This window comes from Notamacropus eugenii, chromosome 6 (genome assembly GCF_028372415.1).
Source record: "Notamacropus eugenii isolate mMacEug1 chromosome 6, mMacEug1.pri_v2, whole genome shotgun sequence".
Lineage (NCBI taxonomy): Eukaryota > Metazoa > Chordata > Mammalia > Diprotodontia > Macropodidae > Notamacropus > Notamacropus eugenii.
Genome location: NC_092877.1, coordinates 387,650,750 through 387,669,347, shown reverse-complemented (window position 1 = coordinate 387,669,347; position 18,598 = coordinate 387,650,750). Strand labels below are relative to the sequence as shown.

General features: G+C 47.0%; 1 protein-coding gene across 1 annotated transcript in view; it reads left to right on the top strand.

Annotated features, from left to right (window-relative positions):
- The window catches only part of ANKFY1 (ankyrin repeat and FYVE domain containing 1), an 81,127-nt gene that overhangs the window by 37,304 nt on the left and 25,225 nt on the right, over positions 1–18,598 (top strand). The window contains exons 5-11 of the mRNA XM_072618934.1: positions 6,759–6,882; positions 9,675–9,824; positions 10,080–10,245; positions 14,385–14,589; positions 15,757–15,825; positions 16,121–16,320; positions 16,955–17,052. Of these exons, the coding sequence (XP_072475035.1) occupies positions 6,759–6,882; positions 9,675–9,824; positions 10,080–10,245; positions 14,385–14,589; positions 15,757–15,825; positions 16,121–16,320; positions 16,955–17,052 (1,012 nt within the window). The remainder of the gene's footprint in view (positions 1–6,758; positions 6,883–9,674; positions 9,825–10,079; positions 10,246–14,384; positions 14,590–15,756; positions 15,826–16,120; positions 16,321–16,954; positions 17,053–18,598) is intronic.

Sequence of the window (18,598 nt, the reverse complement as noted above, 5' to 3'; positions counted from 1 at the left end):
TATTTCACGCCCTTCGATCCCTTAATGTAGAAGCTGCTAGGTCTTGTGTTATCCTGATTGTATTTCCACAATACTTGAATTGTTTCTTTCTGGCTGCTTGCAATATTTTCTCCTTGACCTGGGAACTCTGGAATTTGGCCACAATGTTCCTAGGAGTTTCTTTTTGTGGATCTCTTTCAGGTGGTGATCGGTGGATTCCTTGAATACTTATTTTGCCCTCTGGTTCTAGAATCTCAGGGAAGTTTTCCTTGATAATTTCATGAAAGATGATGTCTAGGCTCTTTTTTTGATCATGGCTTTCAGGTAGTCCATAATTTTTAAATTGTCTCTCCTGGATCTATTTTCCAGGTCAGTTGTTTTTCCAATGAGATATTTCACATTATCTTCCATTTTTTCATTCTTTTGGTTTTGTTTTGTGATTTCTTGGTTTCTCATAAAGTCATTAGCCTCCATCTGTTCCATTCTAATTTTGAAAGAACTATTTTCTTCAGTGAGCTTTTGAACCTCCTTTTCCATTTGGCTAATTCTGCTTTTGAAAGCATTCTTCTCCTCATTGGCTTTTTGGACCTCTTTTGCCAATTGAGTTAGCCTATTTTTCAAGGTGTTATTTTCTTGTCCACTTTTTTGGGTCTCCTTTAGCAAGCTGTTGACTTGCTTTTCATGATTTTCTTGCATTGCTGTCATTTCTTTTCCCAATTCTTCCTCCACCTCTCTTACTTGATTTTCAGAGTCCTTTTTGAGCTCTTCCATGGCCTGGGATATTGCATGTTTATTTTGGAGGTTTTGGATGCAGAAGCCTTGACTTTTATGTCTTCCCCTGGTGGTAAACATTGTTCTTCCTCATCTGAAAGAATGGGAGAGAATACCTGTTCACTAAGAAAGTAACCTTCTATAGTCTTATTTTTTTCCCTTTTTTGGGCATTTTCTCAACCAATTACTTGACTTTTGGGTCCTTTGTTAAGAGTAGGGTATACTCTGGGGACCTGTAAGATCTCAGTTCCTCCAAGGTGGCACAATCAAGGCAGAGGAGTTTACTCTCTGTCAGGGCTAGTGACTGAGATTTGGATCAGCTGCTCAGTTCCTCCAGGGGCTTTAGGTGGGGGGTGGGCAGCCACTCAGAGCTGAGATTCAGATCAGCTGCTCAATTCCCCTAAGGGCTTTATGCTGAGTGCTTCAACGATGGAGGCTGACTGCTGCCACTGCCACTGCCACCACCTGGGGCTGGGGCTAGGGGAGGACTCTGCCCCTGTGTCATGGAGGTGAAAAAGCCCTCTCACTGATCTTTGAAGCTGCCTTTGGTACCTGTGGGTTGAGAGATCTACGACCCTCCTCTGCTGCTGGTGATTTTGCCCCCGAGGCCTACTCTGGCACTGCTCCTCCCAGTGCTGCGCATGGCCAAGGCTGGGCTGTGCTCCACTCCATGTCTGGTGCAACAGACCTTTCCCATCAGCCTTCCAAGTCACCCTGGGCTGCAAATCTCCTCTACTCCATTGTTCTGTGGCTTCTGCTGCCCTAGAATTTGTTCAGAATCTTTCTTTACAGATATTTTATGGGCTGTGGGGGAAGAGCTAGAGTATGTGCGTCCTTCTACTCCACCATCTTGGCTCTGCCTAAAGTCTTTTCTTAAGTTTTTCAATGAATTCTTTTTGGTCAGGTGACTGTTTGATGTTGCTCTGGAGCAGAAGAGGGTTTCTTTGCCTTAGTATCCTCCTATGAAGATGAACCCTGGTCTTCTCAATTCTCATACTAGTGTTCTATGAGTAGATTCTTTCTTCTTTGTGCCTTTTTTTGGTAAAAGTTTAGTTTTTATAATCACCTCTAGTCCTGGGGTATGGGGTATGGTGCCTTTGGTCAAAGATCTTCAGTTCTCCCCTCTGACCTTGAACTCAAATCAAGACCTTTAGCCACCTGTAAGTGCCCACAACCATCTGGCCCCACTACTTCTGTACTCACCAGACCTGTGCTGGTTCCTTCTCCCCCCACCACGTGTCCACAGCACAGCTGGGTCTGGCCATCCTTGTTAGCAGAGTGTCCCTAGAATCTTCCCCAGTTCAGACACCCAACTCTCCTCACTATCATGGCTGGGGCTGAGGCTTGCTGCTTCTTGTTTAAGTGGTCCTTAGCTTGGAAATGGATGAATATTTACCAAGTTATGAACTGCCCAGAATAGCAGAAGAGATATAGAACACTTCAATAACCCAATCTTAGAGAAAGAAATTGAACTTGCCATCATTGAGCTCCCTAAGAATAATTGCCAGGACCAGATAGATTCAAAAGTGAATTCTACAGACATTTAAGGAACAGTCAATCCTAGTACTATATAGACTTTTTGAAAAAATTGGTTAAAAAAAGAGTCCTACCAAATTCATTTTGTGGCACAAATATAAATTTTGATACCTAAACCAAAGAAAACAAATACAGAAGGAAAACTGTAGAGCAGTTTCCTTTACATATATGTAAAAAATTTAAATAAAATCCTAACAAGGAGATCGCAGCAACATATCACAAAGATCATACACTGTAACCAGTGGGATTTATACCAGGAATGTAGGGCTGATTCAGTATTAGGAATATATCAGCTTAATGAACCATATCAATAATCAAACTAGCAGAAATCATATGATTGTATCAATAGATGCAGAAAAAGCTTTTGATAAAATGCCCCACCCATTCCTATGAAAAACAATAGAAAGCATAGGAATAAATGGAGCTTTTCTTAATATGACAAATAGTATTTATCTAAAATGAAGAACAAACGTCTGTAAGATCAGAAGTACAGCAAGTACAGCAAGGCTATTCCGTATTATACCAAAAATGCTAGCTGTAGCAAAAAGGCAAGAAAAAGAAATTTAAGGAATAAGAATAGGCAACAAGGAAACAAAAACTCTCACTCTTTGCGGATGATATGATAGTATCAACTAAAAAACTAGAGAGTCAACTAAAAAACTAGTTGAAATAACTGACAACTTCAGCAAAGTTTCAGGGTATAAAACCTACATAAATCATTAGCATTTCTATATGCTACCAACAAAACTCAGCAGGAAGAGGTAGAGAAATTCCATTCAAAATAACTGCAGACAATATGAAACATTGCCTGCCCAGACAAACCCAGGGATTATATAAACACAATTACGAATCACTTCACACAAATAAAGACAGATGTAAACAACTAGAGAAATATTGTTTGCTGATGTGTAGGCAAAGTCAATATAATAAAAATGACAATTCTGCCAAAGTTAATTTACTTATTCAGTGATATACTAACCAAACTACCAAAGAATTAGAGTTAGAAAGAGTTAGAAAAAAATGTAGCAAGATTTATTTGCTAGAGCAAAAGTTCAAAAATATCAAGGGAATCAATGAAAAAAATTGTTACGGAAGGCAAACTAGCAGTTCCGGATTTCAGACTATATTACAAAACAGTAATCATCAAAACAACCTATTACTGGCCTAGAAATAGAACGATGGAGCAGTGGAATAGTTTAGGTACACAATGCACAGGAGAAAAGGACCGTTGTAGCCTAATGTCTGAGAAACCCAAAGATCCAAGCTTTTGGGATAAGAACTCAACATTTGACAAAAATTGCTGGGAAAAGTGGAAAGTAGATTAACAGAAACTAGACATGGACCAATACTTCACACCATATACCAAGATAAAGTTAAAATGGGTTTTGGGTTATCCAAGGGGGGGACCCTGTAGTCTTAAGGCCACATGTGACCTTCTGGGTCCTCAAGTGCAGCCCTTTGAGTTCAAACTTCACAAAACAAACCATAAACAAATTAGGAGAGCATGGAAAACTGTCTCTCTCAGATCTCTGGATAGGGGAAGAGTTTATGACCAAACAAGAGATTACATGAAATTAAAAGGCTTTTGCACAAATAATGTAGCCAAAATTATAAGAAATACATGAAGTGGGAAAAAAGTTTTGCAGCAAGGTTCTTCAATAAAGGCTTCATTTTTTTAACTACATAGGAAACTGAGCCAGTTTTATAAAAATAAGAGCCATTCTGCAGTTGATAAATAGTCAAAGGATATAAACAGGCAGTTTTCAGAAGAAAAATATTCTAGTTAATCAAGTCATATAAAAAAATGCTCTAAATTACTAGTGACTGGAGAAATGCAAATGAAAACAATTCTGAGATACCACCTCAAGCCTGTCAGAATGGCTCATAGGACAGCAAAGGAGAATGACAAGTACTGGAGGACAATGATGCTCTGCCAGTGGAGTTAAGATGTTCTGAAGAACAGTTTGGAACTGTACACACCCTTGTCTGAGCAACACCACTGCTGAGCCTGTATCCCAGAGAAATCAGAGAGCAGGGAAAAGGACCCACATGTACAAAAATACCTCGAACAGCTCTTTTTTATTGTTATTAATTTTATTTATTTTCAGTGTTCTTCAGTCACTACCATATAACTTAGGGTTCTTTTCCCCCTCCCTCCCCCTCCCTCCCGTACTTGGCATGCAATTTTATATAGGTTCTACACATACATTCCTATTAAATACATTTTCACTATAGTCATGCTGTGTAGAAGAATTAAAATGAATGGGAGAAATCATATAACAAACCAAAATGTAATACAAAAGAAAATGATCTACTACATTGTGCAATTGAATTCCGTAGTTCTTTCTCTGGATGTGAAAGGCATTTTGCCTTAGAAGATCATTGGGAATTTTTTTAAGTCCTTGCATTGCAATGAAGTTCCAAGTCTGCCAGAAAAAACTCTCACAAACTGTGGTCGTTGCTGCGCACAAAGTTCTCCTGGTTCTGCTCCTTTCCCTCAGCATCAGATCATATAATCTTTCCAGGCCTCTCTGAAGTCTTCCTGTTCATCATTTTTTATAGCACAATAGGACTCCATTACATTCATATACCATAATTTGTTCAGGCTTTCCCCAGTTGATGGGCATCCCCTTGATTCTAGCTTTTGGCCACTACAAAAAGAGCTGCTATAGATATTTTTGTGCATGTGGGACCCTTTCCCATTTACAGTCCTAGAAGCGATATTGCTGGGTTAAAGGGTATGCATATTTTTGTAGTCCTTTGGGCACAGTTCCAAATTGTTCTCTAGAATGGTTGGATCAACCCACAGCTCCACCAACAATGACTTAGTGTTCCAACTCCCTCACATCCTCTCCAACATTTATCATCATCCTGTTCTGTCATGTTTGCCAATCTGAGAGGTGTGATGTGGTACCTCAGAGTTGTTTTGGTTTGCATCTCTCTAATCAATAGTGGTTTAGGCATTTTTTCATGTGACTATAGATATCTTTAATTTCTTCCTCTGAAAACTCCCTGTTCATATCCTTTGACCATTTATCAATTGGGGAATGACTTGTCTTTTTGTACATTTGACTCAGTTCTCTATGTGTTCTAGAAATGAGGCCTTTATCACAAACATTAGCTGTAAAAATGCTTTCCCAATTTACTGCATCCCTCCGAATTTTGATTGCATTGGGCTTGGTTGTGCAAAAACTTTTCAGTTTAATGTAATCAAAATTATCCATCTTGCACTTCATAATGCTTTCTATTTCTTCTTTAGTCACAAATTCTTCGCTTCTCCATAAATCTGATAAATACACTATTCCTTGCTCCACTAATTTGTTTGTAGTATCAATCTTTATACCTTTATCATGTACCCATTTGGACTTTATTCTTGTGTATGGGGTCAGACATTGTTCTATGCCTAGTTTCCTCCCCACTGTTAGCCAGTTTTCCCAGCAATTGCTGTTGAACAGTGAGTTCTTATCCCAGAAGCTGGGGTCCTTGGGTTTATCAAGCAGTAGATGGCTATATTCTTTGCCAGTAGGCAAAGAATAACAGCTCTTTTTTGTGGTGGCAAAGAATTGAAAACTGAGGGAATGTCCATCCATTGGGGAATGGCTGAACAAGTTGTGGTATGTGATTGTGATGGAATACTCTTGTGCTGCAAGAAATGGTGAGCAGGAGGACTTTAGAGAGGCCTGGGAACTGAGGCTGAGGGAAATGAACAGAACCAGGACAGCACTGTACACAGCAGCCGCAGTATTTTAGCAGTAGCTAAAAGACGTAGCTACCCTGGTTAAGACAGTGATCCAATTCCAAAGGACCCAGAAGGAAACATTTTTTCCATCTCTAGAGAGAACTGATGGACTCTGAGTGCAGATTGAAGTATACTTTTTAAAAACTATTTTTTGTTATTTTATTTTGTTTGTGTTATGTTTTGTATGACCTCTCACATATAATCAAAATGAAATTGCTTCCAAGGGAAGGTTGGGACGGAGGGAGAGAATTTGGAACACAGAATTTTAAAAAATGGTTCATTTTTTTTTACTTATAATTGGAAAACATTTAAAGAAATCAATAAAAATAATTTTTTATATAAAGAGTGTTTTTGTAATTGTGTGTATTTCTTGGTCTGTAGATTCCCAAAAGTTTTATACAGTCCATAGCTGTTTTAAATGGAATTTCCCTTTCTGGCTCTTCCTGCCAAGTTTTGTGGTTGATAGACACAATTGTTTCTTCTTGCCTATTCTTAGTTCTTCACCTTCTTTTTCTCAACTCATTCCTATAGGAAGCATCTGTAGCACTCTATGAAACACTGGTGGGTGACAATGGATGTCTTTGCTTTACCAAAGCTTGATCATCACAGAAAGACTGATCGTTTATCCCTGTGACCTATCATGCTGGCTCTTTGTTTTAGAGACACATGATTTGAGAGAGCTTCTAACCTGATAAAATGCTGATCATTACTGTACTACTTCTTCTTTGGGTAGGTGTGAGAAAGGAGTGATGTCCTTAGTAAATGTGAGGAATTGTATCCGTTTCTACCAAACTGCAGAAGAATTGAATGCCACCACTTTGATGAACTATTGTGCAGAAATCATTGCCAGCCACTGGGTAAGTTCTGCTCCCCAACTCTCCTTTATGTGTGTGCTTTGGGAGATGGGGGCGATGAAAAGGTAGCTCCTCCTGTTCAGGAAGAATTTATTAAGTGGTCATTTTGGACCAAGCTCAGGGGATACAGATGCCACAGGGGATGGTCCCTCCTTGCCCTGTGGGACTCTGACAATTGGCACTTGTCTGTCATCTGGGAATTCCTGTTGCAGTAGGAAACATTCTGGGTGAAGGCGCTCCTCTTTGACTGCATGTGGCCTGCAGGCACTGTGGCTGAAGTAAATCTGCCATGATGCTGGGTTTATGTAGTGCTTAAGGTCAGGTTCGGGGGGAGAAAAATCACCCGAAATCCAGATGAGAATTATCAAGAGGCTTTCTGTAGAGAAAACGAAGTCACAGAGAAATAAATTCTTTTACATGTTGCAATAGTGTACATTCTTTTAGGCTGTAAAAGTTAAAAAAGATTCATAATCCCCTGCTTCCTTCATTGTCATCGAAGTTGAACAAACTTAGTTAAGCAGAATCATGATCCTCTGTGTCATCTCCCAAGGAGACAGATCTGTTGGGGCTCTTCCCCTTTCAGCCCCACACCCCACCTCCTTCACTTTGTGGGCAGGGACTGTCTTTGTTTGGGTTTGTGCCACTTCACAGGGGCTTAATAAATGTCTATTGGCTGACTGAGATGAGAGAGGGCATTCTGGGCATTGGGGATAGCTCATGAAAAGGCTGGCCTCTGGGTTTGGGAAGGGGAGTTTTTATATGTTCATATACATTTAGTCCTAACACTAAGTAGACACATTTATAATAGATACACGCCAACATGTATATTTATACATACATGCAACTTTGGATAGTTATAAAATAGATTAAAATTTGTTATACGTATTTCTGTATATAGAAAACTTTGTATGTAAGAGCACATACACTCACATAAAATAAAACTGAGAAAGTTGGTTGGGGCATACTTTGAAGGGCATTTGATGGCCAGCAAGCTATGAAGTAAGGATGAACTCTTGGAGTCTGTTGACTAGGGCAGCAGCAGGACTTTGGGAAAGTTCCTTTGGCTGCTGAGTCTAGGGAGAAGGGGGTGGAGAGCTGAGAGGCTTGGCATGGATGAGAGAGGGTGATGATGTCTCTCGGATGGCAGCAGCAGTAGGAGGGGAGAGCAGACAGATGGTAGAGTTGGGGGAGGGCTGGACAGGGTGATCTTTGGCAACCGATTGGCTGTGGGAGGTGACAACGAGGTTGGGGATCTGAGGGACAAAGAGGAAGGTAATAGGGACCCTCAGAAATGGCAGTATAGTTTAGGGGAAAGAGAATGAGTTTTGTTTGAGATGCACATCAGATGTCCTGTTTGGAATGGGAGTTGGAATAGGCAGTTGGTGATGCCAGGGGTCCATGGGTCAGTCTGGGAATCATCTGATAATTGAGTGATTTGGGACTGATTAGATCACCAAGGGAGAGGCAGGGCAGAGGGCACAGGCTTTCCTTGCATGGATCTGCCTCTTCCCTTAAATAACTTACAAACAGCCTACAGGAACCAAGCTTTGTGTCATCTTTAGCTTCCCTTTCCACCCTTAGCTCATCTGGAGCCTCAGCCCTCCTTTCTCATCCTTGGTTTTCTAGTCTGTGAAATGGGAGTAGGGACAGTAGCTGCCCCTTTCCACTGTCATGGTGGCCACGTGAGGGAATGCTTGTTAAATGTTCTCTATGATGACTGGCTTCCATTGGGGATATGACAAGACTGTGTCCTGCTTTTATAGGCTTTGTGCATTATTTGTCTTGGCCTCCATCTTTGAAAAATCTCATCTGGAGCTCATCTAGATAAGCTCCCTGTGCAACTACATCTGCGTCATTAGAGTGTTGCTCCTTTCCATCCTCATCATGATTGTTTCTGGCTGTGTCTTTAGAAGAGCTTTCTACCTTCCTGGCTAAGGGAGAGCCAAAGTGGGGAAGGAAAGCAAGAGACAGCCCAGAGGGTTGGTTTAAAGTTATTTGGGGGAAAATAACTGAGAAAGCATCATTAAGTGCTTACTGTGTGCCAAGGGCTGATTGTGCCAGGGATCCAGAGACAAAAATGAGGCAAATCCTACTTTCCAGGAGCAAGGGGAGACGTGGTGAGTCAGTCCACGGGCAGTCCATTGACAAGGCTTTTCTAGGAGCAGTGACCCAGGGCAAGAGGGAGAAGGGGGTGGAGAAGGGTAGCTGGAAGGGGCATGATGATGGCATGTTCTCAGCAGGATAGCCTGACTGAATGACTCGGTGGTGTGTGAAGGGAGCCCACAGTCTGGGTGGGCTAAGCGCAGTAGTTTTCATGGAAGTTGGTTACCATGTAAGACAGCTGTGCCCTTTCCTGGAATGTGAGAGGTGTGGATTATGGAGGCCACTATGCCTTGAGCTTGCTGGTCCAGGGAGAGAAGGGCAGCTGCAGGTGTTGTGTTCAGCTGGACTGTACACAATGAACCCCTTGGAATTTACATCAGACCTGGCCTGCCTTCACTGACCTGCCCTCTATCGCAGATTGTAAGGGAAAGGAGTTTCCCAACAGCAGCACTTCCTTGGTGGTGAGAATCACATCTAGGATGAAAGATACCCCACCCACCCCCCAAGTAGGTTCCTTTGCCTTTGATGGGTGGCATTTTCCTTAAAGCAAGTCAAGAAGGCATTCACCTCTCTACTTTGGAAGAGAGAGGGAGAGTATGCTGCCAGCTTGTGCTGTCAGCATCTTACTCAAGGGTCTCCACATGGAGGTGGGGGTGGCTGCTCTTCAGCTGGCACATTGATTCCCCCTGCAGGACGACCTGAGCAAGGAGGACTTCAGTAGCATGAGTGCGCAACTGTTGTACCAGATGATCTGCTCCAAAACGCAGCATCCGCTACACAAAGCCATCCGGCTGGAGCGTGAGGATGTTGTCTTCCTGTACCTCATTGAGATGGATGCCCAGGTACGGAGCACCTGACCTGAGGATCAGAGGCAAGAAGGGGGAGTAGAGGCAGAGGGTCCCCCAGGGAAACTGGTGCCGGGTGGAATAGCACACACACACAGGTGCACGCACACACATGCATAGGCACTTTAGATTGTAAGGTCTATCTGACTGAATTTGAGGTGAGAATGGTAAAGTTTCTTTGAACCAGAGCCCCTGGAATTGGTGTGGGCCATGTTCCTGATGAATGCTCACCCACTCAACTGTTTGTAATAGCTGCCCTTGAAGCTGAATGAGCTGGATCCCAATGGAGATCTCGCTTTAGATCTTGCCCTTTCTCGAAGACTGGAGAGCATCGCTGCCACCCTGGTGAGCCACAGAGCAGATGTGGACATGGTAGACAAGAGTGGGTGGAGCCTGCTGCATAAAGCCATCCAAAGAGGTGAGGCCGGGCAGGCAGTGCCATTCCTTGGGGGCTTCACAAGTGTGCCTCGGCTCAGGGTGGGGGGCCCTCAGTACTTCTGGAGTGAAGGTTGTTCTGTCCTTGTGCAGGCCTTACCTGCCTCTGTCCTGAGCTCTTCCGCTCTGGAGTCAGGTGGGGATGGCGCTAACACCGTTCTGGGTAATTTGACCACAATCTCTGAAAGTGAATTGCAAAATCCTTTCATTTAAAATGGCAACAACCCCTGGGAAGGTCCATGGATGTCCTGGTAGACAAGGATCAGTGTACTCAGACCAGCCTGAGCGGCCAGTGGAGAGAGAGGCCAAAAGGGCGGGGGATAATAACGGCCCTAGGACTCAGCATCAGGGCTCTATGAGGATCCAGTGAGATCACGCCTGTAGAGTGTTAGATTAGACATAGTAGGAGTTGGGTTAAGATGAAAATGTATCTCATCAGCTGAGTGACTCAGTGCCAAGAGCGCTGGGCTCAGAGTCAGGAACTCAAACCTGGCCTCAGATCCTTAGCTGAGTGACCCTCAGTGATCTGAGCAAGTCAGATGAATCTTTACCCTTCCTCTGCTTCCCTCTCCCTCCTTCTCCCCTTTCCCTCCTCTGTCCATATTGAGTGAAATTTTGTGTGTGTGTGTGTGTGTGTGTGTGTGTGTTCACGCACACGTGCACTTTTCCTCATGGATGCTAGCAAGTCCTCTGTTTACTCCATGTCCGCTTCTCTGTTGTAGTACAATGTTCACTTTTCCTGGGCGTGCTATTCTGGGTCTTCAGACAGTGTCCTTTACTTTGGGGAGGTCAAGCCATGTTCCCAGCCCTCTCCTCTGGAGGGTGGTGACTGCTGTGTTGTGTGGGATCCTGCCTGGGGCCTCCTGGAGCTCCAATTGTTGCTGCTGACCTGGGAGCTCTGGGCTTAGGCTGGGGTGTTGCTGGGAGATTTCATTCTGGAGTTTCTTTCAGGAAGTGACCAGTGGATTCTTTCCTTCTCCACTTTGCCCTCTGGTTCTAAGAGACCTGGGCAGTTTTCATTTCTCGAACTAGGATGTTCTGGGTTCTTCTTTTGGTCATGGCTTTTGTGGTCCAGTGAGGATGATTCTTAATTTTTTTCTTCTTATTCTGTTTTTCAGGTTAGTTGCTTCTGCCATGAGATGCCTTGAATTTCCTTCTCCTTTTTCAGCCTTTTGACTTTGTTTTCATATTTCTTGCTGCCTCACAGTCACTGGCTTCTATTTGGTCCATTCAGGTTTTCAGGGAGCTTGTTGCTTGGACAAGGCCTTGTGCCTGTTGTGTCAAGATGTTCGTTCCTTCTCTCATTCCTTCTTCCAAGCTCTCACTGCTTCTCCTGTTTTTTCCTTTAGTGCTCTCATTTCATTTTAAAAAAACCACTCAACTCTTTTTTTGTTTTTTAAAACTCTCATTTCATCTCCTGCAGAGGATCTAGTGGAGTTTTATGCTTTGCTTGTGGATGCTTTGGAACCTTCTCTTCCTCCATGTTTGTGTCTCCCTGGCCACCACCGCAGCTCTTTATGTTTCTTCTGGTTTATTTGTTTGCTGATCCTTCAAGTCTGCAGCCTGATTCTGGACTTGATGTTAGGGCCCTATGGTCCTTCTGGAGCAAAGGTCTGAGCTGGTCTTTCTTGGGGTATTCAAGGATCTCAGGGACACACAGGCAGCTGTGAGCCTTTGGTGCTCCCAGAGGGGTCTGATCCAGGGCAAACGCTGATCGCCACCCCCTGTTCTGAACTGCTAGAATTTGCTCCTTTCAGCCAACTGGGAAGCTCTGTGGGCTCAGAGCAGCACAACTGAAGGTTCCCCTTTGGGGTGGGACTCCTGCCCTGGTTATTCCTCTGTAGACTAGGCTGGATGATGGGAATGACACCCCACTGTTCCCAAGATGTGAGGTACACTGCTGCTATTGGCTTCTGAACATCTTCCTTTCTCAGCCCATTACCCGAGGCTTTCCTCCCTGGCTACACCACCTTCATTGCAGGACCGCTTTGTGTTCCTCCCTGGATTTGTGAGCCACAGCTGGGTGGTGGGTGACAAAGCTCCCCATTGGCACCTGCCCCCATCACAGATACAGATAGGGGACCTGGCCTTTTCTGGGCACTGCAGTACTCACATGTGGCATGCTCTTGGCCCCAGAGTTCATCTCCAATGTGCACAGACTTCCCCATCTCTCTCGGGGATGCTCTGGGCTGTGGCTTCGTCTGGATATCTCCAGTGCGCTTTGGCCCAGCACATTTGTTAGATTTATCTGGCAAAGGGGAGCATGGCCACGCTGGGTCCTGTTCTATCCTTGTGGCTCACCTCTCATCTAAGACAGCTTGATGAATGTGAGGTGAAACCCTTCTACACCTTCACTGAACCCCGCCCAGAGAGCTGTCTATCACGATAGAGAATTAAAGAAAGGGAGGAAACCCAGTGCAGCCCCACAGGCACAAAAGAGTCCATCATCACTGGCAGGGCCATGGGCCATCACCCCTGCCTCTGTAGCATCTTCTCCCCTTCTCTTGTTGTGCCTCTGCCCGCACCCCTTCTTCTAGGGCAGCTGCCTTCTGGTTCTTTCTTTCCTCCCACACCTGTCCCTGTGACCCTTGAGGGCAGCGCCATCCTCCCTGGACTCCTCCCTCAAGGCCTCTCTCCTCTGAGCCTGCACCCACCCTGGTACATCTCCTTATGCTGGGACCCCCACAGTAGTTGCTTCCTGCTGGGGGCTGGCATGCCTTAGTCCCCACACACACAGGGCTGCCTGCTACTCTTACTTCAGGAACAGATGCCGAATGCTCTGGTTGGCGCTCAGCCTCTTCTGATTTGCCCCCTCCTCCCTTTGCAACTGTTCTTATGTCCTCCCCTCCCCTCAGCACTGTGTCCCTGGCCTTACTGCTCCTGGAACACCCCAGCTGTGCTTCTGATGCGCTCTAACCCTAACCCTGCTCGTCATCTCCCTTTATACCAGACCCTCCCTCTCCTGATTCTCCCTGGGTAACCATCTACTGCCTGCTGTCTCACTCAACAGCTGAGTCCTCCTTGAGGGTAGGAACCATCTTTGGTCTTTGTTCTAGATGTGACTCACAGTGAGTGCTTGGCAAATATTTCTCCGCTGACTACACCAAGTGTCGCTCCAACTCTTTTAGTTCCAAGTTGTCTCAATGAGCATTTCTTTCATGAGTTCCAATCGTTGTTCATTTACCTGTCTTCTCTCCTGTACCTTTTTTTGACTTTTCCTGAGTCAGAGCTTCTGTGGCTTCTTTGGGATGTCACAGACCTCCTCTGACCTGGATTGTGGGTGACTTGTGTATGCCTGGGGTGGGGTTTGCTCACCATGACACCGTACTACCTCTCAGTGGAGGCGTGTGCATGTGGACATAATTCTGCCCTTCCTGGGGGGTTTGCTAAGCCAGAGTCAGAGTTGAAGATCCCAAGGGAATCCTGTGCCCGAGCAGGGCCTGGGTCAGGCCTTGCCTGGTGGCCAGTCCCAGATGCCCCTGGTGGCTGCACTTCCACAAGAGTATCTGGGAGGGTGAGTCAGCTGTCTGTGGGAGGGGAGTGGTCAGGGTCCTGGTCCTCTGGGAATGAAGTCCCTGCGTTTGTTTATTGGAAGGAACTTGAGGCTCCCTGTTCTGGCTGTTGTTTGGTGAAAGCCCCTTCCACACAAGGATGCCCATGAAGTCTTCCAAATTAGACGCCTCAGCGAGTCTCACTCATCAAGCCTCTAGCTTCCTGATGCTTGTTATCAGCTCACTGACTCAGTCCCTAGACCAGATTGGGGGGGGAGGTTCAGGGTTATAGAAGGCACCCTGCCCCAGGGTTTCCCCCTTTCCTGGAGCCTCAGCTGCCATTTCTGCTGCCTGCATCGCCTTTCTCCCCACCTCTGATCAGTATGGTGCATGGCTCCTCTGCTTAGAACTGTCCACCAGTACAGTCCTGGGGGCCTCCTGGTCAGAAGTGCCTCCTCAGTACATCACCTGTGTGTGTGTGACTGCATGTATGTGTGTGCACATGGGAGTGTGCATGTGAAGGTATATGCAAGTCTGCATGTGTATGTGCATTGTGAATGTGATTGTGTGTGAGTGAGTTTGCACGCATGTGTGAGATGTGTCATGTTTTCCTGAATGACCTCCTCTGTAGGAGACAGCTTTGCAGCCACCTTCCTCATTAAGAACGGCGCCCTGGTGAACGCAGCCACTATGGGGGCCCAGGAAACGCCGCTGCACCTGGTGGCCTCGTCCAGCTGCAGGAAGGGCCCAGCTGACATCACGTCAGAGATGGCACACATCACTGAGTCTCTCTTGCAGGCTGGGGCCAACCCCAACATGCAGGATGGCAGAGGCAGGTGAGTGCTGTGTCCTCAGAGGGCCCCTGGCTCACATGATTCAGTCTGCTTATACTATCCCTGGAGGCTGCATGACCTCTCTGGCTGGGCCCTTTGGCATGATGCCAGCCCTCATCCAGGGCCAAGCAGAGCAGGTCTAAACTGCTTCTCCAAGATGGCATCATCTCCTTGGGGTCTCATGCATGCAGTTTAACCATGCGGGAGGGTTGAACTGCACACCTCTCCCATGGCCTACACAGTGCCCTAGGACTCCCCTGAGGCATCCAGCCTGGGCCCCAAACATGAATAGGCCAACCGTGTGTCATCATCATATTTGGGGGAGGAGGCACTGCAGGTAGCAGCTTCCCAACTTGAGGTGTTTTTAAGGGACTCTTGACCTAGCTTCATAGACATGCTTCTTTTGTCAGGCCATGAGCCCCTTTGGGATGGGAATGAGTGGTTCAGGGATGGCTACCGGTACTTAGCCTGCCCACAAGCATGTGAGGTTGCAGTGGAGGAGCTCAGTTAGCTCCTCTCTCAGGTAGCAGGAACCAGAGGCCCAGCCCCTTCACTCCCCTCGCCCTTTTCCAGCATGCCATTGCTTTTTACTCAGAGAGGAGAGCCCTGTCTTGGTACTGACCTAAGGGGGAAGTAGTCTGGGGCTGCTTTCCTGTGTGGGTCTGGCCTGGGGGGAAGAATGAAGATGTCTATGGCTTGGTTCTGCTGTTTGCTGGAGGGTAGGACACCTGGAAGAGCCCGCTTCTGACCTCTGACCCTTCCTCCCTGGATGGTCCTGGGCTGCAGCCACTGTAACCCCTGTCTCCCCGGGACTGCTGGGAGGACCAGAGGAAGTCGGGAAGAAAGGGTGGCTCCTGGTCTCCTCTCTTCCCTTCATCCATGAGGTAGATGAGACCCAGAGGGGGCAAACGTCGCAGGTCACAGAGCTGAGGCTTGATGCCAGACCTCCAGCCTCTCGGCCCAAGCTGATTGGTAGTGAGGTTGGCTGCCGCTTGCCTACCCTCACAGCCCTCTGCAAGCCAAGGGGCCTCTTACTGGTAGTAGTCTCCATTAGAAGGGAGTAGGAGGGCTCCCACCTCCATGGGGCAGGGGGGCTCCCACTTCCCAGGCTCTCTCCAGCCCCAGAGGGCATCCCACAGTGACCATGTCCCACTCTCTCTCTTCCGGCAGGACCCCATTACACTCGTCCATCATTGCCAGGAATGACGTCGTATTCAGTCAGCTCCTGCAGTGTAAACAGTATGTATGAGGGTAGAAGTGGGTGACCAGGTGCTGCCAAGGCCTTCTGGCCTTTTCTTAAGGTGGGATCTGGACAACCGTCCAGCTTAGCCAGTGTCAGTCACACTGATCCTGAATGGGTGCTCTTCTGAGCCCCTCGGACGCACTGTGTGTGTCAAAGACAAGCGAGTCAGAGGGCCGCTGGTTTTTTGGAATGTTTGCCAATCCAGAAATTGTTCACACTGCCAGCTTCCAGGTCAGGTCCCCTCACAGGAAGCTGTGGTTTCATAGTGCCTGTCCTCGGCCTCTCTCGTAGGTTAGATCTGGAGCTGAAGGACCATGAGGGGAGCACAGCCCTGTGGCTGGCTGTCCAGTATATCACGGTGTCCTCAGACCAAGCAGTGAACCCCTTTGATGATGCACCTGTTGTCAATGGGACCTCCTTTGATGAAAACAGCTATGCGGCCAGGCTGATTCAGCGGGGGAGCAACACAGATGCGCCCGACACCGTGACAGGTAGGCAGTCAACCCACGTGGACCTCAGAGAGAGTCTTCTTCCTCTCCCTCAGTAGACAGAAGAGGAACGGGAAGGACCCCACCCTAGATTATGCAGCTGGAATGACTGATTGATTCCTGGCGTTGAAGTTGGTAGCTCCTCAGGCCACCTTCTGGCTGGGGATCTCATCCCGGGGGCTATCACCTTGGTCATGAGGTTACCATAGACTGCTCATTTGGTCGGTCTTCTCTGGCCCGCTGATGATGCCATCTTAGGCTTGGCTCACTCTCACCTGGCCCCCAGCCCCAGACTCCTTTAGCAGCTGAGGCCTCACCCCATGACCACCTGTTGGCCCACCTTCCTTTCTGTTCCCTTCTGCTCTTGTGATGCAAGCTAGCACAGGACTCCTGGCCTTGACCATCTTGAGCACCCCATGTCCTGCCCAGACTCTGCTCTTGTTTCCTGTCCTTTCTCTTGGCAGCCCACCATCATCCCAGCACCCAGAGCCAGCCTGAGAAGCCCATACAGCACTGGCTGTCCCCCTGCACTGTCCCCCTGAGACCACAATTCCTGAAAACCCCTCCCTACCTCCCACCAGCCCCTGTGGAGTGTTGTGTGGAAATCCCCCCATGTGCCATCTTTGTCTCCTTGTAGGAAGCTGCTTGCTGCAGAGGGCAGCTGGGTCAGGCAATGAAGCTGCAGCCCTCTTCTTGGCAGCCAGTGGAGCCAAGGTCAATCACAGGAATCGGTGGGTAAGTGACAGTGGCTGGGAATGCACCCAGGCCTTGCCATCTGGTCATCAGGATCAGAGAGGGGAGTGGCCTGGGTGCCCCAGCCACGTTCAGAGCCAGTGGGACGAGGGCGAAATCCAGGAAAGCTTTGTGAAAGGTGTGGAAAGGAAGGCAACAAGCATTGTTTAGGCGTCTGCTGTGTGCCAGGTGCTGGGCTGGGATCTCACAGGGTTCTCCTCTGAGGCAAACAGAGTAAAGTGACTTGCCCAGGGTCACACAGCTAGCAAGTGTCAGAGGCTGGCTTTGAACTCAGGTCCTGGAGCTCATCATTATGGCTCCCTCTTGCTGCCTTGCACCCTGGGTGCAGTTGAAGAATGGATAGGATTTTGATAGATAAACTCTGAGTGGGGGAGACTTTCAAGTGCAGTAAATGAACTGAGAAAAAGCACAGAGGTGGGAACTTTCAAGGCATATTCAGGGACAGCAGGTAGTCTCATCTGCTTGAAAGTCTGAAAAGGTAAGATGGGACCAGACCCTAGAGGACATCAAGTGTCACACTGAGGACTTTGGATGTCATTGAACTGAGTTTGAGCCTAGGTGAGCTTTGGAGCAAGGTGGGAGCTGAGGGGGAGGAAGAGCACTCTAATGGGACACCCTCTGGGGGGAGGTGACCCCTCCCAGCTCTGTGGCCTTCTGGGGATCCATGCCCAGGGGGTTGAGCCTCTCCCTCAGGGACAGTGCACTGGATAGACCAGGAGGAAGAAGGACCTTGCCTCTTGCTGGGGCTGCAAGGGAAGGGGGACTGATAAAGACCCCAAAGAGGCTGTTCATCCCCTCGGGCCAGCCCTGGGAGTAGGGGATGGTGTCAGGAAAGGCCAGCCTGTGAGATGGAATCAGAGCAGAGAGTGTCCTGGACAGAGGTCAAGGATGGGGAAGGCTGTGGGACCAGAGGACCACAGGAATGGACGAGGATGAGAAGGGGGAGGAAAGAATGAACCATTAAGAAACCTTTATTAAGGCCAACTGTGTGCCTGGCCCTCCGGGATAGCCCTCAGGCTTCCCCATCTGTTCTAATGGGGGAAGACACAAGTTTTTATTTTTATTTTTTCTTTTTATAAAAATTTTGTTTTAGACTCAAACACCAGAACACAAAGTAGAGAAAAGAAACATTACATCACATGAGTCATAAACAAAACATACCATAAACTTAAATACAAAATAAGAATAGGAAAAAATAGCATGTCATGTGCACAGCAGAACATGAGAGAGGATTCACAGTCAGTAACCTTTTGTTTCCAGAAAGCCTGTCTGGTAGCTGCTAGACGCGTGTCGAGAACTGGCCATCTTTGCTTTGCCTCCTTGTAAGTTTTCCCTTCTTCTCTGCTGGGCACTTTGTACTTTGAGCTTTTTTCCCCTCTTCCCCCGCTCCCTGCTGGAAGGCTGCAGTTAAGTGCAGATATGTTTCTCTGTAGCTGTAGAGATATACATTCACGTATACACATATGCATTCACGTATACACATATACATTCACGTATACACATACACATTCACATATACACATACATT